The 26813-nt window shown below is 42.4% G+C and overlaps 1 protein-coding gene across 4 annotated transcripts in view; it reads left to right on the top strand.

Annotated features, from left to right (window-relative positions):
• si:ch211-243j20.2 (uridine-cytidine kinase-like 1) overlaps positions 1-26813 on the top strand; it is a 129277-nt gene that overhangs the window by 98296 nt on the left and 4168 nt on the right. For all 4 annotated transcript variants that reach the window (XM_068024085.1, XM_068024084.1, XM_068024087.1 and 1 more), the window contains 6 exons: positions 4189-4287; positions 6112-6205; positions 6924-6986; positions 15606-15728; positions 17464-17571; positions 19177-19333. In XM_068024085.1, coding sequence (XP_067880186.1) covers positions 4189-4287; positions 6112-6205; positions 6924-6986; positions 15606-15728; positions 17464-17571; positions 19177-19333 — 644 coding nt within the window. The remainder of the gene's footprint in view (positions 1-4188; positions 4288-6111; positions 6206-6923; positions 6987-15605; positions 15729-17463; positions 17572-19176; positions 19334-26813) is intronic.

Consider the following 26813-nt stretch of genomic DNA (forward strand, 5'->3'; position numbering starts at 1 on the left):
CTCCCTTTTATCCTTTATCTTTTCTGAACACTTTCTGTCCTTGTATATTAAGCACCCAGTCCTTGCCATTTTTAATTTCCGTATTGCCATTGTCACCAAATCTGAAGAGAGAAAATGGGTTTACATTTTCATTTGCAATTTGCGCCACGATGCTTCGTCAGATGTATTCACCTTCATATTAAAAGAAAATCCAATTCCATTTTCACAGAATCATTAGTGCAGAAGGAAGCCTTTCAGTCCATCGTGTCTGCACTGGCTCTCTGAAAGAGCAATTCCCTCAGTTCCATTCCCCTGCCTTCCCCCTGTAACCCTGCACATTTTTCCTTTTAGAGTCATAGAGTTATCCAACACAGAAACAGGCCCTTCGGCCCATCATGTCTATGCTGGCCATCAAGCACCTATCTATTCTAATCCCATTTTCCAGCACTTGACCCATAGCCTTGTATGCTATGGCGTTTCAAGTACTCATTTAAATACTTCTTAAATGTTGTGAGGGTTCCTGCCTCTACCACCCCTTCAGGCAGTGTGTTCCAGATTCCAACCATCCTCTGGATGAAATTTTTTTTCCGTCAAATCCCCTCTAAACCAGCTGCCCCTTACCTTAAATCTATGCCCCCTGGTTCTTGACCCCTCCGCTAAGGGAAAAAGTTTCTTCCTATCTATCCTATCTTTTCATATCCCTGTCTAATTTCCTTTTGAATGCTTCAATTGAACCTGCATCCACCACATTCTCAGGCAGCGCATTCCAGACCTTAACCACTCGCTGCGTGAAAATATTTTTCCTTATGTCAGTTTTGCTTCTCTTACCGAATACTTTAAATCTATGCCCTCTCGTTCTCGATCCTTTCACCAATGGGAACAGTTTCTCTCTCTCTACTCTGTCCAGACCCCTCATGATTTTGAATAGCTCTATCAAATCACCTCTCCGCCTTCTCTTTTCCAGGGTAAACAGTCCTAACTTCTCCAATCTATCTTCATAACTGAAGTACCTCATCCTTGGAACCATTCTCGTGAATCTTTTCTGTACTCTCTCCAATGCCCTCACGTCTTTCCTAAAGTGCGGCACCCAGAACTGGACGCAGTATTCCAGCTGAGGCTGAACTAGTGTCTCATACAAGTTCAACATAACTTCCTTGCTCTTGTACTCTATGCCCCTATTAATAAAGCCCAGGATATTGTATGCTTTATTACCCGTTCTCTCAACCTGTCCTACCACCTTCAATGACCTATGCGCATATACACCTAGGTCCCTCTGCTCCTGCACCCCCCTCTAGAATTGTACCCTTTATATTGTGTCTACTGCCAAAATGAATCACTTCACATTTCTCATTTTAAAGCATCTGTGAACATATATAAAGAATATGTAGCATTAGAAAGGAAACTCATTTCTCTGTTCAAAAAATGACCTGAGGACCTTCGATTAGACATGTAAAGTAGGTAGTCAGTGTGCAAAGCAAAATCTGGGGATTACCACTGGGTAACGGTGTATAGTGCCCTCTGATGGCAGCAAAAAGTAAGTCCATTTTCTGACATGAATAAAACCTAAAATTTGAAGAATTTTGTAAATATATCTAGATGCACTTTCAGCATTAGTTTTTATTTTCTCCCATCATCTCCTTTCCTAAAGGCATTGACTCCTTGGTGGAATGTAGTTCCATATGCACCAAGCACCCTCTGATACATCACCCAAGTGGTCATTATTTAGTCATTATCAGCCTCGACAGTGAATGTTGAGAGGCGAATGAACCATGGGAGTGCTGTGCCTGAGCCCAATACTGTCTTTACTTGATATCTGCACATAAACACTTTCAGAAGGTGTTACTGGAAAACAGATCAAAGTGGCAACCCTGGCTGGTGCTCCCCTTTCTCACCAAGGGGTGGTGAGACTAATTCTCGCAACACTACCATTGCCCTGGTTGAGACTGGTTAACTAAGCACAGATTTAGGATTGAGTTTAGGATCTTTTCAGTCTGCAACACTTCTACTTTTTATAACTAGGATTTCTATTGACGATAGTATTAATGAAGTTTGTAGAATTTAACTTCTTACTTGAAAGTTTAATTGATGTAGGATGATATTTGAATTTAAAAACAAGCCTTTACTCACAATTTTATGAAGTCTTCTAATTTGAATGATCCTATCTAAGAGAAAATGTCTAGAGTGCCAACAAAAGGAATGGTTTCTTTTTAAAAGTACAGAACCACAGTTTTGTTAATGTCAAATAAGAACATACGAATTAGGAGCAGGAGTAGGCCACTTGGCACTTCGGGCCTGCTCCACCATTCAACAAGATCATGGCTGATCTGATTATAACCTCAACTCCACATTCCTGCCTACCCCCAATAACCTTTCACCTCCCTTGCTGATCAAAAATCTATCTACCTCTCCTTAAAAATATTCAAAGACTCTGCTTCCACTGCCTTTTGAGGAAGAGAGTTCCAAAGACGTATGGCCCTCTGAGAGAAATAACTTGACCTCATCTCTGTCTTAAATGGGCGACCCCTTAATTTTAAACAGTGACCCCTAGTTCTAGATTCTCCCACAAAAGGAAACATCCTTTCCACATCCACCCTGTCAAGACCCCTCATATGTTTCAATCAAGCCGCCTCTTACTCTTCTAAACTCCAGCGATACAAGCCTAGCCTGTTCAACCTTTCCTCATAAGACAACCCGCCCTTTCCAGGTATTAGTCTAGTAAACCTCATCTGAACTGCTTCCAACACATTTACATCCTTCATTAAATAAGGTGACCAATACTCCAGATGTGGTCTCACCAATACCCTGTATAGCTGAAGCATGACTTCCCTACTTGTGTATTCAATTCCCCTCGCAATAAACGGTAACATTCTATTAGCTTTCCTAATTACTTGCTGTATCTTCATACTAACCTTTTGCGATTCATGCACTAGGACACCAAGATCCCTTTGCATCTCAGCTCTGCAATCTCTCACCATTTAAATAATATGCTTTTTTTATTCTTCCTTGCCAAAGTGGGCAATTTCACATTTTCCCACATTATACTCCATTTACCAGATCTTTTCCTACTCACTTATCCTATCTATATCCCGTTGTAGCCTCCTTATGTCCTCCTCGCAACTATTTTCTTACATTTCTTTGTGTCATCAGCAAATTTAGCAACCATACCTTCGGTCCCTTCATCCAAGTCATTTATTTAAATTGTAAGAAGTTGAGGCCCCAGCACTGAACCCTTTGGCACACCACTCGTTACAACGTGCCAACCAGAAAATGACCCATTTATGCCTACTCTCTTGTTTCCTGTTAGCTAGCCAATCTGCTATGCATGCTAATATGTTACCCCCTACACCATGAGCTTATATTTTCCGCAATGACACCATATGAACTGCCCGCTGGAAATCTAAGTACAGTACATCCACCAGTTCCCCTTTATCCACAGTGCATGTTACTTCAAGGAACTCCAATAAATTGGTTAAACATGATTTACCTTTCACAAAGCCAAGTTGACTCTGCCTCATTACCTTGAATTTTTCTAAGTGCCCTCCTTTAACATCTTTAATAATAGATTCTAACATTTTCCCTAAGACAGATGTTAAGCTAACCGGCCTGTAGTTTCCTGCTTTCTGTCTCCATCCCTTTTTGAATAAAGGAGTTACATTGGCTATTTTCCAATCACATGGAACCTTCCCCGAATCTAGGGAATTTTGGAAAATTAAAACCAACCAGCTATTTCAGTGGCCACTTTCAGGTCCCTAGGATGAAGTCAGTGAGGACCCAGGGACTTGTCAGCCCGCAGCTCCAACAGTTTGTTCAGTACCACTTCCCTGGTGATTTGTAATTTTCTTGAGTTCCTCCCTCCCTTCCATTTCCTGACTTACAGCTAATTCTGGGATGTTACTTGTATCCTCTATGGTGAAGACTGTTGCAAAATACCTGTTCAATTCGTCTGCCAGCTCCTTATTTTCCATTAATTCCCCGGACTCGCTTTCCATAGGATCAGCGCTCATTTTGTTAACTTTTGTTTTTTAAAATATCTATAGAAACTCTTAAGATCCGTTTTTATATTTCTAGCTAGCAGTTTGTGACAAATGAGAAAATGGTCTTGCAGTAATGTCTAACAGTATTATTAACTTGAAGACAAATTTACTTTTGCATTTAATGGCTGTGTTGTTTTCCGGAAAAAAATTTCATCTATTCCATTTATTTCTACAGAGCAGCCCTGGCCTCTGCCCACCAAGGACAACCACTGCCAGATAAGCTAAGCGTCCTTGAAAGCACTCCACAGGTTAGAGGATTGCACACAATTATCAGGTAATTTTAGACTTGCTTTAGCATATTTTTTAAAAAAAGTATAATTTACAAGAGCAGAGCACCCATACCAAGAGGGGAAGAAAACGGTTGATATCTCATTCATGTAGCTAAGGGGTACACTTAATGGGGGGATAGTCTTGCCAATACAGCCATTGATTGTCGTCTGGGGCCTGATTACAAGTTACTTGAGTGCATGAAGGATCCAACCCATAAATACAGTGTAACTGATAATATAAGATTGGTGTTCACTGTACAATACCCTGAAATGTTAACTGAATGTCATGGAGGGGAAGCTGGCATCACAACTGGCAGCCTCGATTAAGTAGTGCATAATGAGTAAACCTGGTATGCGACATTGGATGTTGACGCCTATAGCCATCAAGGAGTTGGTCAGTGTAGGTCCTACCACTGTGTTGAATGGAGGTGCCTGTCATATCTGTGATAAAGAAAATCTGAGACTTAGGATGGTAACTGCTGGAAAATGTTACCTGGTGGTTGGGGATAAGATCACGTGCTCATATATCCAGGTCTTGGTGTTTTGCTATGTTTGGGTTGAGGAGAGAAGAGTAACTTCTGCTGAAACTCTGTACTAGCTGGTAGAACCACCTTTCAGTGGGTTATAGTGTGTGCTCATGCTTTGGTTGGGATGGTTGCAGTTTTATGTTGAGTTGTGCTTCTCATATCACATGTGAGGAGGTCCTGGTTCACAAATAAGGCTCATCGGTTTTCTTACAATCTTGGGAGTGAGGGGTCTTCAGGATAACATGCCCAATAGAAACATCTCCGCCTTCTGTGGTAGGTTTAGTAATCCAATACCTGAATCATCCAGGTCAAAACTAGTTCAGGGCACTATTATTGATTGACCAGTCAACTTGCTCACAAAAGGAACCTGGAGGAACTAGGCATATCACTGGCTGGTGGGGGTGTAGATGGGGCTGTGTTGGGATTCCTGCCACTGGAATCTGGTATAGAGTGATAATAGTTGGACAAGCAATTAAATCTTACCAGTCTGATGTGCTGGCTGATTTTTACATGCTTATACTCCAGCAGTACCCGTGCATATACTTGGAGATTTGTGATTCTTGGTTTCACCAATCTGGACTTGAGCTGTCTGGATTTAAATATGTGGGATGTGTCCTTACAAGGAGATTGTACACACTCCATATTGTGTAAACGGAAACTCTGACACGTGGCTGTTGATTTCTCAGCTTTATTTGGAAACTCTTAAATGTATTGATGGGTTTCTACTTTCGTCAGACACCCAACTGATCTAAAATAAATTGGAGCAAATTTCATAGCATTAAGCTAACCTAGTTTGAATACACTTTTAAACCACTTAAAGAATGAAAGGACTTGCATTTGTATGTTACTTTTCACATTATCGGGGTGTCCCAAAGTACTTCAAAGTTAGTTAAGTACTTTTGAAATATAGTTGATGTAATGAGGGCCCACACGGCAGCCAATTTGCACACATCAACTCTCTGGAGTGGGCATTGAACCAATGATCTTTTGACTCGAGTGGTAGTGATACCACTGAGCCAAGGCTGACACCTAAAGCGTTCCACTTGAGCTTTTCTTTTGCAGTTTACTGTGTCATTTGAACCTTTTAATTAGTTTCTGTATTCCTTCATTCCATTGTTTCTTATAAAACTAAATTGGATTTAGTTTTGCTTTAATTGAGAAAGTTAATGTATGGTAATGTAGTTTTCAATTAGTATTTTCAAAAATGTAATCTTTTGATTAAAACTGGCACACTGCATGTGACATTTCAGAAATGTTATTGCATATATAAAATGGTTTGATTATTTCTTGTCTGTTGCACAGAAATAAAGACACAAGTCGAGATGAGTTCATCTTCTATTCAAAGAGACTAATGAGGTTGCTGATTGAACATGCCCTTTCTTTCTTGCCACTCAAGGTAAATTTTTCTGCTGTGCTTGTCATTGAGATCATTTGAGGGTATTGGACCTGATGTGCAAAAAAAAATTGCATTTGGCCTGATATTTAGTGTGATTTAGTTTCATAATGATGGAAACAGACTTCAATGGTTTTCATTTTGCCAAGAATGATTAGTGTGTTTTTATTAGAACAAAGGGTTAAAGGGTGATTTGATAGGTGTTTGAAATTATGAAGGGATGGGACAAAGTACTGGGAACATTGTGTTTCTGGTTGTTGAGGGGTCTAGAACAAGGGGAAATGGGTATAAGATTAAATGTAAAAGTTTTAGGATAGAGAGCAGGAAACATATTTTTACAGAGGCTTGTTAGTGATGGAAGCAAAGGCCATTTCAACATTTAAGAACAAGTTAAATTGTTAATTGAAGAGAAAAACGAATAAGTGGTTTTGGGAAGAGAGTGGGCATATGGAATCGGTACTACTGCTCTTGTGGAGGATAAACACCAATGTGAACTCATTGGACGGAATAGCCTGTTTCCATGTAGTAACCTCCTCTATGTATTTCTTTGTAAGATAACGAGGAATGAAACAAGGGGACAGAATGAGGCTCACATTTTGAGCTGTGTTGTAGTCTGGCACAAGTCCCACATTTATTGTATTGGTTTTTACTGTCAGAAAATAACTGACGGCAAAATGCTTCTTTTACTGATTAATAACTTCTTTGTGATGAATATTTATAGGCTGTTACAGTGGAAACACCTCAAGGAGAACTGTATGAAGGAAAGAGATTTGGTGGAAAGAGGGTGAGCATCTCACTGTTGTCTAGGCGGTCTTTACAATTTTTGGTTATTAATGTGATGTTTTTACACAAAGCCTCAGTCAGATCCCTTACAAATACTGTGTGATGTTTTCCTCTGCTATTTTATTCAGAGAGTAATAATTGTGGAGTAAGTTATGAGGGAATGCCATTGAAGTAGTTAATATAACTGGCCAATTAGATGCATTCCTGGAGAGAGGTAATCGAGGGTAGGATCTGGTTAGGAACCAGATTTATTTGGTTGATCTTTGTAAATCAGACCAGCTTGTTTGGCCTGATGGCTTTTTTCAAAAAAAGTTAACTATCTTTTATTTATAAAGTGCCTTTCATGACCTCCAGATGACCCAAAGTACTTTACAGCCAATTAAGTACCTTTAAAAATGTAGTCACTGTTGTAATGAAACATGACAGGCAATTTGCACACAGCATGGTCCCACAGATACCAATGTTTTCACAGCCACATCTCCTTCCTCAGTGACTATCTCCTGCTCCGACTTATTCTATGTGGATTCCAACAGAAGTTTCATCCTCATATTTTGAATCCACCCGGGGTTACAGGTATCTCCGAGAAATACAATGTTCCTCGGACTTCTGCTCTTGCCGCATCCCGAGAGCCACACTTAGCGCCATGCGCCGCCACATGTACACACTGGACTTCTGTCTCCAGAAGCACCGCCTCACCTTATTTCAAAGCTGTTCTACTCCGCAGTTTCATTTCATCCTTCGTCTTATCCGACGCATTAACAAAAAACTTTTTCCCTTCCTTTCAGGTGTTAAGGAATGCAAGCTCCAGCAGCTGATGGGGACTAATGCCCCTCCAGAACCTTCTTCCCCTTCACTTCCCTCTGATCCCACCCCTTCTGATCTGACCCCTTGCCGTGTATTCACTATAACCTCTGACCATCCCCTCTCTGACCTGAATGTTCTGTACTCAGCAAAGGACTCCATTTTATCCCTTACACCCCCACCTCAGTGAATTTCGCGCTCAGCATGACGTTGAGCTCTTCGTCGATCGTCTTTGCCTCCAGGTTCACTTCTTTGACCAGCAGACCCCTTCACCTGGACCCCTCCCTCTGGCCTCTTACCTGCTCTTGATCTTTTCACTGAAAACTGTCGGCGAGACATCGGCTGCCTCAATTTCTTTGTCCCCCTCAATCGCTCTAGCCTGTCTCCCTCTGAACTTGCTGCACTCAGTTCTGTCGGGTCTAACCCGACATTGGCATCAAACCTGCAGACAAGGGTGGTGCTGTTGTTGTCTGGCTTACTGACCTCTACCTTGCAGAGGCTCAGCGCCAACTCTCAGACACTTCTACCTACTTCCCCCTGGACTGTGACCCCACCACCGAACATCAAGCTACTGTCCACAGGATTGTCACTGACCTCATCTCCTCTGGAGATCTTTCCTCAACAGTTTCCAACCTCATAGTCCCGCAACCCGGAACAGCCCGCTTCTATATCCTTTCTCCTTTCTAAAATCCACAAACAGGACTGTCCTGGCAGACCCATCGTTTCAGCCTGTTCCTGCCCCACTGAACTATCTTCACTCTGTCTTTTCTCCCCTGGTCCAGTCTCTTCCCACCTACATCCGTGACTCTTCTGACGCCTTACGTCATCTTAATAATTTCCAGTTTCCTGGCCCCAGCCGCTTCCTCTTCACTATGGACGTCCAATCTCTCTACGCCTCCATCCCCCACCAGGACGGTTCTTCCTTGAACAGAGGCCCAACCAGTCTGCATCCACCACCACCACCACCCTCCTCCGCCTGGCTGAACTTGTTCTCACATTGAACAACATCTCCTTTAACTCCATTCACTTCCTTCCAGTAAAGGTGTTGCTTTGGGTACCCGCATAGGTTCTAGTTTATGCCTGTCTTTTTGTAGGGTATGGTGAGCATTCCCTGTTCGAGTCCTACTCGGGGCCCCCTCTCCAACTCTTTTTCCGGTATATTGACGACTGTATCGCTGCCGTTTTCTGCTCCCGCCCCGAACTGGAAAACTTTATCCACTTTGCTTCCAATTTCCACCCTACTCTCACCTTTACATGGTCCATCTCTGACACTTCCCTTCCCTTCCTCGACTTCTCTGTTTCCATCTCTGGGGATAGGCTGTCTACTAATATTCATTATAAGCCCACCGACACCCACAGCTACCTCAACTACACTTCACACCCTGCCTCCTGTAAGGACTCCATTCTATTCGCCCAGTTTCTCTGTCTGCAACGCATCTACACTGATGGTGCAACCTTCCACGACAGCGCTTCTGATATGTCTTCCTTTTTCCTCAACCAAGGATTCTCTCTTTCCCCCCCCCCCCCCCCCACCCCCCCAGCCTCCACATCCAAAGGATCACCCTCTGCCATTTCCACCACGTCCAGCGTGATGCCACTACTAAACGCATCTTCCCTTCCCTTCCCCTGTCAGCATTCCGAAGAGATCATTCCCTCCACGACACCCTGGTCCGCTCCTCCATTACCCCTGACACCTCGCTCCCTTCCCACGGCACCTTCCCATGCAATCACAGGAGGTGTAATACCTGCCCCTTCACCTCCCCTCTCCTCACTATCCAAGGCGCCAAACACTCCTTTCAGGTGAAGCAGCGATTTGCTTTCAATGTAGTACACTGTATTCGCTGCTCACAAAGTGGTCTCCTCTACATTGGGGAGACCAAATGCAGATTGGGTGACCGCTTTGCGGAACACCTTCGCTCAGTCCGCAAGCATGACTCCGAGCTTCCGGTTACTTGCCATTTCAACACACTTAGTTCAATAATTTCAGAGCATGACGGGCCCCACTTTTTATTCTTAGTTATTTTTTATTTTGGTTTGTTTCATCTTTCATTTTTCTTACCATGTGCCTGCCCACTGTTTTTTCCATGTTTGTGCTTTGGACCAGAGCTATTCGTTTTTCTGTCAATTAACACCCTCTCTGCACTAACGCTTTGTCTTTCAACACACCATTAACACACCGTTTCCCTTTGCTCTGTGACCTTCTGGTCAGTTATCCTCTGTGACTCTCTGTCCTATCAACATCTCTTGCCCCACCCCCGCTTTATTTGCTCAAAACCTATTACGTTTCTAACATTTGCCAGTTCTGATGAAGGGTCACTGACCTGAAACATAGATAATAGGAGCAGGAATAGGCCATTCGGCCTTTTGAGCCTGCTCCACTATTCATTATGATCATGGCTGATCATCCAACTCAGTAGCCTGTTCCCGCTTTCGCTCCATACCCTTTTATCCCTTTAGACCCAAGAGCTATATCTAACTCCTTGAAAACATTCAATGTTTTGGCCTCAACTGCTTTCTGTGGTAGCGAATTCCACAGGCTCACCACTCTCTGGGTGAAGAAATGTCTCCTCATCTCAGACCTGAAAGGTTAACCAGGAACCTTAGACTAAATTTTTTTTTTTTAGAGATACAGCACTGAAACAGGCCCTTCGGCCCACCGAGTCTGTGCCGACCATCAACCACCCATTTATACTAATCCTACACTAATCCCATATTCCTACCACATCCCCACCTGTCCCTATATTTCCCTAACACCTACCTATACTAGTGGCAATTTATAATGGCCAATTTACCTACCAACCTGCAAGTCTTTTGGATTGTGGGAGGAAACCGGAGCACCCGGAGAAAACCCACGCAGACACAGGGAGAACTTGCAAACTCCACAGAGGCAGTACCCAGAATTGAACCCGGGTCGCTGGAGCTGTGAGGCTGCGGTGCTAACCACTGCGCCACTGTGCCACCTGGTTCTGGACTGCCCCACCATCAGAAACATCCTTCCTGCATCTACCCTGTCAAGTCCTGTTAGAATTTTATAGGTTTCTAAGAAATCCCCCCTCACTCTTCTGAACTCCAGCAAATATAATCCTAACCGACTCAATCTCTCCTCATACGTCAGTCCCGCCATCCCTGGAATCAGTCTGGTAAACCTTCGCTGCACTCCCTCTACAGCAAGAACATGCTTCCTCAGATAAGTAGACCAAAACTGCACACAATATTCCAGGTGTGGTCTCACCAAGGCCCTGTATAATTGCAGCAAGACTTCCCTGCTCCTGTACTCTAATCCTCTTGCTATGAAGGCCAACATACCATTTGCCTTTTTTTTACTGCCTGTTGCACCTGCATGCTTACCTTCAGCGATTGGTGTATGAGAGCACCCAGGTCTCGCTGCTTATTCCCCTCAATTTATAGCATTCAGATTTTGTTTTTTATTCATTCGTGGGATGTGGGCGTCGCTGGTCAGGCCAGCATTTATTGCCTATCCCTAATTGTCCTTGAGAAGGTGGTGGTGAGCTGCCTTCTTGAGCTGCAGTCCATGTGCGGTAGGTACACCCACAGTGCTCTTAGGAAGGGAGTTCCAGGATTTTGACCCAGCGACAGTGAAGGAACGGCGATATAGTTCCAAGTCAGAATGGTGTGTGACTTGGAGGGGAACTTGCAGGTGGTGGTGTTCCCATGCATTTGCTACCCTTGTCCTTCTAGTTGGTAGAGGTCGCGGGTTTGGAAGGTGCTGTCTAAGGAGCCTTGGTGCGTTGCTGCAGTGCATCTTGTGGTGCATCTCACACTGCTGCCTCTTTGCGTTGGTGGTGGAGGGAGTGAATGTTTGTAGATGGGGTGCCAATCTAGCGGGCTGCTTTGTCCTGGATGGTGTCGAGCTTCTTGAGTGTTGTTGGAGCTGCACCCATCCAGGCAAGTGGAGAGTATTCCATCACACTCCTGACTTGTGCCTTGTAGATGGTGGACAGGCTTTGGGGAGTCAGGAGGTGAGTTACTCGCTGCAGGATCCTAGCCTCTGACTGCTCTTGGTAGCCATGGTATTTATATGGCGACTTCTTTTCAGTTTCTGGTCAATGGTAGCCCCTAGGATGTTGATAGTGGGGATTCAGTGATGGTGATGCCATTGAATGTCAAGGGGAGATGGTTAGATTCTCTCTTGTTGGAGATGGGCGTTGCCTGGGACTTGTGTGGTGCGAATGTTACTTGCCACTTATCCGCCCAAGCCTGGATATTGACCAAGTTTTGCTGCATTTCTACATGGACTGCTTCAGTATCTGAGGAGTCACGAATGGTGCTGAACATTGTGCAATCATCGGCGAACATTCCAACTTCTGACCTTATGATTGAAGGAAGGTCATTTTGAAGCAGCTGAAGATGGTTGAGCCGAGGACACTACCCTGAGGTACTCCTGCAGCGATGTCCTGGAGCTCAGATGATTGACCTCCAACAACCACAACCATCTTCCTTTGCGCTAGGTATGACTCCAACCAGCGGAGGGTTTTCCCCTGATTCCCATTGACCTCAGTTTTACTAGGGCTCCTTGATGCCATACTCGGTCAAATGCTGCCTTGATGTCAAGGGCAGTCACTCTCACCTCACCTCTTGAGTTCAGCTCTTTTGTCCATGTTTGAATCAAGGCTGTAATGAGGTCAGGAGCTGAGTGGCCCTGGCAGAACCCAAACTGAGCGTCACTAAGCAGGTTATTGCTAAGCAAGTGCAGCTTGATGGCACTGTTGATGACACCTTCCATCACTTTGCTGATGATTGAGAGTAGGCTGATGGGGCAGTAATTGGCCGGGTTGGACTTGTCCTGTTTTTTGTGTGCAAAGGCTATGTGCCCATAGCCTTTGCAGTATCCAGGGCCTTCAGTCATTTGTTGATATCACGCGGAGTGGATCAAATTGGCTGAACACTGGCATCTGTGATGCTGGAGACTTTAGGAGGAGGTCGAGATGGATCATCAACTCGGCACTTCTGGCTGAAGAAGGTTGCAAATGCTTCAGCCTTATCTTTTGCACTGATGTGCTGGGCTCCCCCATCATTGAGGGTAGGGATATTTGTGGAGCCACTTCCTCCAGTTAGTTGTTTAATTGTCCACCACCATTCACGGCTGGATGTGGCAGGACTGCAGAGCTTAGATCTGATCCGTTGGTTATGGAATTGCTTAGCTCTGTCTATCTCATGCTGCTTACGCAGTTTGGCACACAGATAGTCCTGTGTTGTAGCTTCACCAGGTTTAGTTTAGTTTAGTTTAGAGATACAGCACTGAAACAGGCCCTTCGGCCCACTGAGTCTGTGCCGACCATCAACCACCCATATATACTAATCCTACACTAATCCCATATTCCTACCACATCCCCACCTGTCCCTATATTTCCCTACCACCTACCTATACTAGGGGCAATTTATAATGGCCAGTTCACCTACCAACCTGCAAGTCTTTTGGCTTGTGGGAGGAAACCGGAGCACCTGGAGAAAACCCACGCAGACACAGGGAGAACTTGCAAACTCCACACAGGCAGTACCCAGAATTGAACCCGGGTCGCTGGAGCTGTGAGGCTGCGGTGCTAACCACTGCGCCACTGTGCCGCCCCTCCTCATTTTGAGGTATGCCTGGTGCTGCTCCTGGCATGCTCTCCTGCACGCTTCATTAATATATATTGTGAATAGCTGGGGTCCTAGCAACGATCCCTGCGGTACCCCACTCTACTTCTCTGCAAATATGCTGCCAGACCTGCTGAGTATTTCCAGCATTTCTTGTTTTTATACCAATGTGATGATGACCAGATAATCTGTTTTTAGGTGGTGTTGAGGGGCCAGGACACTGGGGAAAACTGTCCCTGCTCTTCAAAAAAAAAATAATAATGCCGTGCGATCTTTTACAAGCAACTGAGAGGAAAGACGAGGCTTCAGTTTAACATCTCATCTGAAACATGGCACCTCAGACAGTGCAGAACTTCCAGTTTTACATTGGAATGTTGCTTAGATTTTATGCCTTACTCTCTGGAATGCTTGTAACATACAAAAAAGAGCCTTTCTGTTCAAGTCATGTCAGTTGGAAAACGAAGATTTGTAAAAGTCTCAAACGTAGCCAGTAGACTGTTTGAGAAATAGTGGTTAAAAGATAAAAGTATTGTGTGTATTCCACACAAGATCAGGGGGCAGGTTGTTCAACCTTGCCCGTCTAAGAGCGAAGTCCAAAGTACGGAAAGTCCTCATCAGGGAACTCCTCTTTGCTGACGATGCTGCTTTAACATCTCACACTGAAGAGTGCCTGTAGAGTCTCATCGACAGGTTTGCGGCTGCCTGCAATGAATTTGGCCTAACCATCAGCCTCAAGAAAACGAACATCATGGGGCAGGATGTCAGAAATGCTCCATCCATCAATATTGGCGACCACGCTCTGGAAGTGGTTCAAGAGTTCACCTACCTAGGCTCAACTATCACCAGTAACCTGTCTCTAGATGCAGAAATCAACAAGCGCATGGGTAAGGCTTCCACTGCTATGTCCAGACTGGCCAAGAGAGTGTGGGAAAATGGCGCACTGACACGGAACACAAAAGTCCGAGTGTATCAGGCCTGTGTCCTCAGTACCTTGCTCTATGGCAGCGAGGCCTGGACAACGTATGCCAGCCAAGAGCAACGTCTCAATTCATTCCATCTTCGCTGCCTCCGGAGAATACTTGGCATCAGGTGGCAGGACCATATCTCCAACACAGAAGTCCTCGAAGCGGCCAACATCCCCAGCTTATACACACTACTGAGTCAGCGGTGCTTGAGATGGCTTGGCCATGTGAGCCGCATGGAAGATGGCAGGATCCCCAAAGACACATTGTACAGCGAGCTCGCCACTGGTATCAGACCCACCGGCCGTCCATGTCTCCGCTTTAAAGACGTCTGCAAACGCGACATGAAATCCTGTGACATTGATCACAAGTCGTGGGAGTCAGTTGCCAGCGTTCGCCAGAGCTGGCGGGAAGCCATAAAGACAGGGCTAAAATGTGGCGAGTCGAAGAGACTTAGTAGTTGGCAGGAAAAAAGACAGAGGCGCAAGGGGAGAGCCAACTGTGCAACAGCCCCGACAAACAAATTTCTCTGCAGCACCTGTGGAAGAGCCTGTCACTCTAGAATTGGCCTTTATAGCCACTCCAGGTGCTGCTTCACAAACCACTGACCACCTCCAGGCGCTTACCCATTGTCTTTCAAGATAAGGAGGCCCAAAAGAATTGTGTGTATTCAAAAGTTATCTACAAACATTTTATTTAGTGCTCCAAGAGTGCAATCTTTTTATTATTTACTTGAAATTAGATGACTTCTTTAAAAGCAATAGACTTTCAACAGACCTCATTTAAAGTTTACAATTTGAAGTAATTTTTATCACAAATAAAATAATCTAAGTGTGATCGTTACATACTTCTACTGTTTATATATGTAAATATTGCATCGATGTTAGCTTATTGGCTTGTCGATTGCATAGTGGATAAAAGCTAGGTCACAATAAGCCACCCCTGGTCTGATTCCTTGTGTATACCGAGTTCACTGGTCTTAGTGCTAGAAACTGACCTTCATATATTTGGGCTAAGGGGGGGAAACACAGCCAGGGTTCCTGTTACTGATGCACTTTGTCCAGTGACTTCTGCTGAAAAGTGATATCTGTGAATGTTGGGTTAAAATATGTGAACTGCTGGTACCCATGAGGACATACCCTAGCAAGATTCAGCCTCTTAGGAGAGCAGAGTAGAAAAGTAAGAGAAATGGCTACTTTGTGTAACAATTTTATCTGTGAATTCAGTATTGCAGTAATGGATTATTCCTCGTTCTTCAGATAACTGGAGTCTCCATTCTTCGTGCTGGTGAAACAATGGAGCAGGCACTAACAGCAGTGTGCAAGGATATCAGACTAGGAAAGATTCTTATTCAGACTAACCATGACACAGGGGAGCCTGAGGTACATAATATGTTAATTAACCACTGGTGGGGGATCTAGTTTAATTAATCTTGTAACAATTGTGTCGCCTGGAATCTTTATAATCCATGTTGTATCTGAAATAACAGTCAGGTTAACCTCTTACGCCAGCCACATGATAAATATATTTCTTAATCAATCAGCAATTTGTATTACAGCTGCCAGTAAGTCAGTATTTTCCAATATAAATAAACTTGATGCCAAATATGTATTATATGAACTGTTTGTTAAATGCTTTTGTCGAAGTAGCAGCACCTCTATTGGTTTTACCTGTCATTAAGCCTGTAATTGTTTTGTAATGCTTTTCTAGTTGCCTGTTTGTGTAATTTGCATTCCCAGACATTACAGAAATTTAGGACTCTTGAGAAGCAACCTTTTGGCATTACAAGCTGATGAATTTAATACAATGTGTGAACAGGCAAAATGCCAATTTTGCCAGAATTTTCTTGGAGGAGAGAAGTAGAAAGAAGCTGCTTCACCATCGAGGGACAGACAGTTTGTGTCTCTATCTTCTCTTTCCTGCCCTTTGCTGTAGATGTTGGCTGATGCCCGGATATGGTTCCAACAACTCTTTGGTACCTTGTCAAAGTGGCTATTTTCGTGTGAGCCAACATAGTTAGTGTTTGCAGACTAGAATCAGTGGATAATGATCAGGAACCTACACCGCTTTCCTTGACTCACAGAGGGAGGCCAATTTTAGTATTTTTACTGCCGCTCTGGATAACCTTAAATAACTGAACATGCATAAAAACAAAATCTGAGATCTTGTGGCTGTATGGCTCTGTGCCCATCTGCATTGCCTTTGTCAAAGTAGAGCCTTGAGAGGTAGAACATATTTTAAGTGGAAACATTATTTGTCCACTGGAAGATTTCTTAATTCTTATGAATTTAAATCACAAATGTTCTATTCAAAATAGAGAAAATTTGTAAATCTATTGAAAGATCATTGCTTTTACACTTCAACACCAATAAGCAAACTGCAAATTAGTTCTTCAGTATACATGAGAGGCAGTGGCCTGGTGGTAGTGTCAATGGACTAGTAACCAGAACCCCAGGCTAATGCTCTGGGCACATGGGTTCAAATCCCACCACGGCAGATGGTGCAGTGGTTAGCACCGCAGCCTCACAGCTCCAGCGACCCGGGTTCAATTCTGGGTACTGCCTGTGTGGAGTTTGCAAGTTCTCCCTGTGTCTGCGTGGGTTTTCTCCGGGTGCTCCGGTTTCCTCCCACAGCCAAAAGACTTGCAGGTTGGTAGGTAAATTGGCCATTATAAATTGCCACTAGTATAGGTAGGTGTTAGGGAAATATAGGGACAGGTGGGGATGTGGTAGGAATATGGGATTAGTGTAGGATTAGTATAAATGGGTGGTTGATGGTCGGCGCAGACTTGGTGGGCCGAAGGGCCTGTTCCAGTGCTGTATCTCTAAATAAAAATTAAAAATAAAATAAATACTGGCATTTGTATGTAGTTGTCCTAGCCTATTTACCTAGGATCCAGAACCTGGAATTATGGATCTCTGTTTTTTCCATGATCTAATGGATTGCATGTCATAGTTCTTGTGAGATTAGCGATTTTCAATGCGGACAATTTTCTGGTTGGCTAAGTTAGAAAAACAATATTTCTGGTCTGCAGTTTGAACATTAATTTAGAAGTTTTAAAAATGGTCTTGCTTTTTGATGGGTTTGGATTGATTAATATATCTGTCTTTTGTATAGCTACATTATCTTCGCTTACCAAAGGAGATCAGTGAGGATTACGTCATTCTGATGGACAGTACAGTGTCAACAGGAGCTGCTGCAATGATGGCAGTTAGAGTCCTTCTGGTGAGTAATTAGTTGCTTAAAATGTGGTACATGTTACAGTTTTTAGGCACTCCACTGCACCTTTGCAGATTTGAATTTACAATCCCTGGTTGGTAACTGGTGAATATGAGAAAGACCTTGTTATGAGTGGAGGCAGGGTGAAGGCTCCATTGTGCTTTTGAAGTATGGCAGTTCAGTCTTTTATTTCCTTATGTAACTATGGTAAAATTATTTTTTTGCAGCTGGTTGAGGTATTTGTGGAGTGAAAGTCAGTACACAAAAAACCTATAGAGATGTCCTCAGTGATGGTGTTTGTGTATTTTCATCAGTCAGTTATATCAGAAATCACATCACCCTTTGAAATATTAAATGCATGAGACAAATGCAGACTCTTGTTAGTTGTTGATTGTTCACTGAGCCAAGCTGTCTGTATGAGCAAAGGCAAGCTGGTTGACATGAAAGGGCAATGTCAAAAGCAAGTAAAAACAGCAGAATGGCTGAGGGATTGTTGCTCAAACTTTATTTAACAAGAAGTTTGTCTTAACATTTGGAAATTCATTCTTGATCTGGTATATTGAAGGAACATTTTGAATTCTAGAACTGTGTGTAGACACATTTCACAGTGTAGGCTATCTCCCAGCACCTTAAACTTGGGCTCACAGCAAAGAATATAGTTAATGCTGGTATCCCCAGTATCTGCAGGACTCTATTAGCTCACTGTGCCAGAAGTGGTTCTCTGTGGGCTCTGGTATCCACATAATGTTCATCAGAGGCTCTGCTGAAAGTTCCTTGATAGAACTGCCAAATTGTGAACTAATTTTGTTTCAGAAGAACAATCCATGCAATCTCTGGATTGAAATACCAAGGTAAAAGTGGTAGTCGTTAATCCAATGGTACGCTAGTCAACTTGCATGTAAAAGAGCAGATTTCAGTTCATTTAGGGCTCTAAGCCTGCATATGGTAACCATCTTTTTTACTGTGAACCCAAGTTTAAAGGGTTAGGAGAGAGCCTGCACAGTAGCAGTTGTCTGCCCAGTGAATTGTAGGTTTATTTCTTCTGTAAATTGTATTGGAACTATTTATTTTGATCAGTGTGGGTTAACACATACAATGTGTGATGTCAGAGTAAAGTTGTGTCACATAGTTAGATATCTTTAAGAAGAACTCTGATATTTAACTTTCCTGTCCCCAAAATGACGGCTAACATGACAGTGTACATGTTTGATCTCAGCTCTTTGTCCTGCTCTAAACAAAGGGCTCAGAACTAACTCAGATTAGGTGGCAGTTCAGAATATGATGTCTGGTGGATCTGTGAAATATTGGATGTAATTTTGTTGTATTATGTTACGCAGCATTGTCATTTGTAGCCCTAGATTCTTGTGGAGCAAAATAGTTCAATGAAAATATTGTAAAGTTACATCTGTTGAAGTTATGCCACTTATTTTTATGATTCTTGGAATTTAATTGAATGATTTCCATTACTTTGAACAGTCTCTGTGATAATTTTATTGATTTTAGTGAGCATATGGAATCTTAGTTTTGACAAAATAATTTGTTTAACGTCAATTTAGTGTTGTAGCTGATCAAAATCACACTGCTTCTTAAAACTTGTCTGACTTATTTCAGGATCATGATGTGCAGGAAGATAAAATTTTCCTGCTCTCGTTGCTGATGGCAGAAATGGGCGTGCACTCGGTGGCTTATGCCTTTCCTAGGGTTAACATCATCACCACTGCTGTAGACAAGAAAGTAAATGACGAATTTCACATTATTCCTGGAATAGGTAAAGTTATATGTGAATTTAAATGTAATGAACAGCCTTCTTTTTCTTTTCCCCACCCTCCACGTATATTAGCAGTTTGACTCAAAGTAAAATACACGTCCCAGTCGACTTTGGTATTCCCAGACTGTCAGAATAACTAGTTTTACCAATTCCTTACCAGGGTCATTAGATGTGGTGTTACATGGTAATAAATATTCCACTTTTTTTTGTGGGTATGAGGGGCAGGAAGGCAGGTTACTGGTGTGGAGGTTATTGTTTACTACACATTTCAACAGAACCATCTGAGTGAATTGCTGATGTGCGATCCGAGGCACGTTAGAGTGAAAATGAACAGCCCTGGGCCCAAGCATGGGGTGTGGTGAAAGACAACGTGTTAGTACAGAGAGGGTGTTGGCTGACAGAAGAATGAATAGCCCTGGCCGCAAGCTGGTCATTTTTATGTCAATTAACACCTTCTCTGTGAACATTTTGTCTTTCACCACACCATTAACATAACCATTTGCCTTTGCTCCATGACCTTCTGGTCCGTTATTTTCTGTGACCTTGTCCTATTGCCACCTTCTCTTTTGTTATCTCTTGCCCCACCCCTGCTTTACTTGTTTAAAACCTTTTACATTTCTTATATCTGCCAGTTCTGATGAAGGGTCACTGAGCTGAAACTTTAGCTCTGTTTCTGTCTCCACAGATACTGCCAGACCTGCTGAGTATTTCCAGCATTTCTTGTTTTTATTTCAGATTTCCAGCATCTGCAGTATTTTGCTTTTATTATAGTAGTAGTGGACAGTTGTTTTTGAGACTAGAGTGCCGGTCTTAGTCCAACAGTATTTTTTGATATTTGTTAGTGACCTGGACTGGGTATACAGGGCATAATTTCAAATTTTGCAGGTGACATGAAACTTAGAAATGTAGTATACAATGAGGACCTTAGTAAATGGCTGGGGAAATGGGCAGGCAAGTGGCAAATGAATTTAACACAGAAGTGTGAAATGATAAATTTTGGTAGGACGAATGAGGAGAGACAATATGAATTAAATAGTAAAATTTAAAGAGGTGCAGGAACAGAAAGACCAGGTGGTACACATTTTTTAAGGTTGCAGGGGAAGTTGAGAAGGCTGTTTAAAAAAAAGTATATGGAATCCTTGGCTTTATTAATAGAGTATAAAAGCAAGAATGTTATGCTGAGCCTTTATAAAACACTGGTTAGAACTCAGTTGGAGTATTGTTTTCAATTCTGGGCCACACATTAGGAAGGATGTCAAGGGCTTTGAGAAGGGTGAGGAAGAAATTTAGTAGAATGGTACCAGGAATGAGGGACTTCAGTTATGTGGAGAGACTGGAGAAGCCTTGGTGTAGAGAATAGTGGAGATTTGATAGTTGTTCAAAATCATGAATGACAAATTTTCGCAAGAATTCATCATCATAACCTAAATTGATATTCAATGTTGTCAATTTAGAAGATCCCATGAGCAAATCTACATGAAGCATAGAATGTTGAGATCCTCCAGGCATGTGACTAAACAGCATACTGATATGAATGTCTGCCCTGTATTTACAATTCTTAGAACTCTTGTTAGTGCTTTATGTCAGACAAATATTTGAGATTTATTTTGGGATTTGGATTCTGAGAACTCTTCGAGCGTTCTGCTATTTTCAGTCTGTTTTTGCAGTTTTCTGTACACTTGACTTATAGCCTTAGTGATCAATTAAGTAAAAGAGTTCAAAGTAAGAGCAAGGGGCGAAAGCCCTGGTTATCTGCCTCCCTAGTCTCTGCATCTGCAATTATTTGACAGCTGATCAAGTGGCTATTAGTATTTTGGATCAGGTATATCTTAACCTGTGCACCAATGCAAATTTAAAACAGTACAGATTAAAACACAAGGTCTGGCATGTTCTGACTGTAACCTGATTATTAGCAAAAAAAAAAACATTTGACGGTAAAATTGTTTCTTACAGGTCATATGTTATGGGCTTGTCTTTATCCTATATATACATCCTCTGCTTGAATTATGCAATGATATCCATCTGAAGACATTAGAACGTAAGGAATAGGAGCAGGAGTAAGCCATAGGTCCCTTCAAGCCTGCTCCGCTAGTCAAAAAGGCCATGGCTGATCACCTACCTCAGCTCCACCTTCCCACACCATCCCCATATCACTTAGTACCCCAAAATCTGTCAAACTCTGCCTTGAATATACATAAGTTATACAGCAAAGAAAAAGGCCATTCAGCCTAACTAGTTCATGCTGGTGTTTATGCTCCACTCAAGCCTCTTCTGATCCCTCCTTATCTAAATCTATCGTGGTAACCCTCTATACCCTTCTCCCTCATATGCTTGTCTAGATTCCCTTTAAATGCATCTATACTATTCATTTCAACCACTCCCTGTGGTAGCAAGTTCCACATTCACACCACTCTTTGTAAAAAAAAAAAAAAAGTGTCTTCTGAATTCCCTATTGGATTTCTTGGTGACTATCTTATATTGATCCCCTCTAGTCATGCTCTTCCCCACAAGTGGAAATGTTCTCTCAGTATCCATTCTATCAAAACCTTTCATAATTTAAAGACCTCTCTTGGGTTATCCCTCAGCCTGTTTTCCAGCTTGTTCATCCTTTCATGATGTGTACCCACACATCTCTGGTATCATCCTTGTAAATCTTCTGTGCACCCTCTCCAATGCCTCTATATCCTTTTACTAAATATGGCGATCAGAACTGCATGCAATACTGTAAGTCTGCTCCAACTATGGTTCGATACAGGTTCAGCATAACTTCCCTACTTTTCAATTCTATCCCTCTAGAAATAAAGCCTAGTACTTTATACGTTTTTTAATGGCCTTGCTAACCTGTGGCGCAACTTTTAGTGATTGGTGTATTTGTACTCCAAGATCCCTTTGTTCCTCTATTCCACTTAGACTCGCACCGTCCAGGTAATAAGTGACCTCCCTATTCCTCCTACCAAAATGTACTACCTCATTTATCTCCGTTTAACTTCATTTTCAAATTATTTTTCCCATTCTGCAAGGTAATTAATCTCCTTCTCAGTATTGACTATATCCCCCGCCAATTTGGTGTCATTCACAAATTTAGAAGTTGTGTTGTGATTCCAAAATCCAAATTGTTACTGTAAGTTGCGAACAGCAATGGTGTCAACACAGAATTGTTACAGCACAGAAGGAGCCATTCGGCCCATTGTGTCTCTGAATGAACAATTTACTTAGTGCCATTCCCCTACCTTCTCCCTGTAACACTGCACATTCTTTATTTTCAGAATACTATCTAATTCACTTTTTAATGTCTCAATTGAACCGGCGTCCACTACACACTCTGGCAGTGTATTCCAGATCCTAACCACTTGCTGCGTGAAAAAAATTTTCCTCACTGATCCTTGTGGAACACCACTTCTGACCATCTGCCACTCTGAATAACTATCTTTTACTCCCACTCTCTGCTTTCTATCTTGAAGCCAGCTAGAGATCCATTCTTGTCCACTGGCTTTACATTCTCTGAGCTTATTTATTAGTCAATTATGGGGCACCTTGTGGAAGACCTTTTGAAAATCCAGATAAATTACATCTACCATTGTCTGCTCACTGTTACCTCTTCAAAAAATTCAATACCAAGCAAGATTTTCCTTTTTGAAATCCATGCTGACTATTCACCATGTTACGACCGAGGCGGGAGGACACAACATATCAATAGATTTACCCACTTACCGCAACAGCCAGTTAGATACTCTATTTGCCCCCAAAATGAAGCACACCAACCAAATTTCTTTAATAAACAACAAAATTATCTGTTTATTATCAAACCAAGTCTTAACCAATAATGAAGTAAATATGTACGTGAATCGAAATATTAAAGCCCCGTATTATTATCCTAGCCCTCACACGCGCACACACATATATCCAGAAACTGGTTAATCGGGAGAAAAGGAATTTTTTACAGCTGTTTCAAAGGAATAAATGGAATATAAAAATAAAAACTTTTATTGAAAAGATATGGAGGTCTATTTTTTGGCAAGGTGTCGAAAAGTCGAACAGTTGGATGCTGCTCTGAGTCTTTCCAGGCGAGGTTGATGAACATAAAAGCAAAATACTGCAGATGCTGGAAATCTGAAATAAAAACAAGAAATGCTGGAAATACTCAGCAGGTCTGGCAGCATCTGTGGAGAGAGAAGCAGAGTTAACGTTTCAGGTCAGTGACCCTTCTTCAGAACAGGCAAATATTAGAAATGTGAAAGGTTTTAAGCAAGTAAAGTGGGGGTCGGGCAAGAGATAACAAAGGAGAAGGTGTAGATAGGACAAGGTCACAGAATAATTGAGCAGAAGGTCATGGAGCAAAGGCAAACAATATGTTAATGGTGTGTTGAAAGACAAAGCATTAGTACAGATAGGATGTTAACGGACTGAAAACTGAATAGCCGCAAGTACAAACATGAAAAAAAAGTGTGTAGGCAAGCTGAACATACTAAGATAAAATAAAATAAACAGGAAAAAAAAAAGAAAAAATAACTAAAAATAAAAGTAAAATGGGGGGCCCTTAATGCTCTGAAATGATTGAACAAAATGTTCAGTCCAGCAGGCTGTAGTGCGCCTAATCGGTAAATGAGATGCTGTTACTCGAGCTTGTGTTGATGTTCACTGGAACACTGCAGCAATCCTAGGACAGAGATGTGTGAGCATGAGAGCAGTGGAGGAGTGTTGAAATGGCAAGCAACCGGAAGCTCGGGGTCATGCTTTCGGACTGAGTGGAGGTTTTCCGCAAAGCGGTCACCCAGTCTGTGTTTGGTCTCCCCAGTGTAGAGGAGACCACATTGTGAGCAGCGAATACAGTATACTACATTGAAAGAAGTACAAGTAAATCGCTGCTTCACCTGAAAGGAGTGTTTGGGGCCTTGGATAGTGAGGAGAGAGGAGTTAAATGGGCAGGTGTTGCACCTCCTGCGATTGCAGGGGAAGGTGCCGTGGGAAGGGGACAAGATGGTGGGGGTAATGGAGGAGTGGACCAGGGTGTCACGGAGGGAATGATCCCTTTGGAATGCTGTCAAGGAAAGGGAGGGGAAGATGTGTTTGGTAGTGGCATCATGCTGGAGGTGGCGGAAATGGCGGAGGATGATCCTTTGCATATGAAGGCTGATGGAGTGGAAAGTGAGGACAAGGGGAACCCTGTCGCGGTTCTGGGAGGGGAAGGGGTGAGGGTAGAGGTGCAGGAAATGGGCCAGACACTGATGAGGGCCCTATCAACCACAGTGGGGGGAAATCCTCGGTTGAGGACAAAGGAAGACATAGCAGAAGCAGAAGGTTGATGAACGTCTGTTTTGGGTAAGCATTCAAAGTAATGCAACTGCAGAAGCTTCACATTGGTCTTCAATCAGGTGTGCAGCAACAGAGGTTTTAGTCCTCGCACACATTCGATGCAAAAGTCCATTTTTAAAAATGCAAGGTTTCTGAAGCATTCAGGATGTCTTCAAAATTACAGGAGGCAACAGTACCACTTCATACAAGCTTTTGCTTTTCCAGAGCAGGGATTCTTTAAAGAGAGGCAATAGTTGTCTGGTTTTTCCTCTGATCTCTTGGCAGGTCCATATGCAGATTCCAACTGCCTGCTTTTAGTCCAAAAACCAGCATCTTTTAACAGTTCAAAGTGAAACTACTTTTCCAAGCAAGTCTCATGCTTAGTCATGAATTCTCTCTTGTCACAACAAAGGGATCAAAACCCCCTGCTGGTTTCCTTGAAATCACCTGGTATTTGTTTACTGGTCAAATACAGGAACCTCTTGTTGACCTTGCTTTTTTTTTCCAAAGTATCCATAAAATTCAGCTATCTCTAGATGTTTCAATGTCCACAAAATCTTTTTTTTTTTAGTTTTTACGAATATAGGTTCCATGTTTTAACAAAAAAAAAGACTCTCGTAACAATTATTATATTTTTCCTACCAGTAATGCTAAGCTGACTGGTCTATACAACCCTGGGCATGTTCTGTTCCCCTCTTAAATACAGGAATTACATTAGAGATCTGCTAGTAGTCCTCTGGCACTGCACTTTTTTCTGAGGAACTATTAAATATGGGTAGTAATACCTCTCCAATCTCGTCCCTGGATTCTTTTAAAATGCATGGATGCAATCCATCCAGACCGGGTGCTTTATCTGCTTTGAGTTTGATTAGTTTATTCAATGCATCCCCTTTTTTCTTTTAAATGCATTTAGCTCATTGCTCATCTCATCATTTAATATCATGTCTACTTGTTCTATCTCCCTGAAGTAAAGTAATTATTTAATATTTCTGCCATCTCTCTATCATTACCTGTGGTATTATCCTCTCTATTCCTTAGTGACCCTTTTCCCATCCCAGCCTTTTTTTAATTGATGCCACTGTAAAATATTTCACATTTTTGTTTTATGTTATTTGATAGTATAATTTCGTAGTTCCTCTTTGCCTTCCTAATTGTTTTTTTTAACTACTTTCCTAATCTTTTCATATTCTCTCATCATGCACTCTTGCTGTCTATGTATCCAATGTATGCCTCTTTCCTAACCTTCAATTGTTCCCTTATGTCTTTATTCATCCATGGAGTCTCACTAGTGTTTAGTTTGTCTTTCCTCTTAGCGAAATATATTTTATCGTGCATTCTGTTGAACACGATTTTAAATGTTTCCCATTGTTGTTCTATATCGTTGTTTACCAATATTGTTGCCCATTTTATTTTCCCAAGTTCTGCTATGTTTAGAGATACAGCACTGAAACAGGCCCTTCGGCCCACCGAGTCTGTGCCGACCATCAACCACCCATTTATACTAATCCTACACTAATCCCATATTCCTACCACATCCCCACCTGTCCCTATATTTCCCTACCACCTGCCTATACTAGGGGCAATTTCTAATGGCCAATTTACCTATCAACCTGCAAGTCTTTTGGCGTGTGGGAGGAAACCGGAGCACCCGGAGGAAACCCACGCAGACACAGGGAGAACTTGCAAACTCCACACAGGCAGTACCCCAGCTATGTGCTGCTCAAAATCAGCTTTTCTCCCGTCTGTTATCCTGGTTTTCGTATTACTTATGTCGTCCTCTATTATCATAAAGCATAGTTATATTATGGTTACTATTGCCTAGCTGTTTCCCTACTGTTACTTTTCTTATTTGCTCTGGTTCGTTCCCCTTTACTAGATCCAATAGTGAATCTTCCCTTGGGCTTTTTACATATTGGGTAAGAAAGGAGTCCTGTACACATTGTAGGAACTCCATTCCCTCATCCCCTTTACCTACTTCTTCTGTCCAGTTAATATAGAGGTAGTTGAAATCCCCTATGATTTTTTTTTAACTCAATTCCCTAATTTGTCTGCCTATTTCTTCCTCCACCTCCCTTCCATTATTAGGTGGTCTGGAGACTACATCTATTAGTGTGATATATTCAATGGCTGCACGCACACAACTCTCTGGGGTAGAGAATTGCAAAGATTCACAACCCTTTGAATGAAA

Source organism: Heterodontus francisci, chromosome 3, assembly GCF_036365525.1.
Source record: "Heterodontus francisci isolate sHetFra1 chromosome 3, sHetFra1.hap1, whole genome shotgun sequence".
Taxonomy (NCBI): Eukaryota; Metazoa; Chordata; class Chondrichthyes; order Heterodontiformes; family Heterodontidae; genus Heterodontus; species Heterodontus francisci.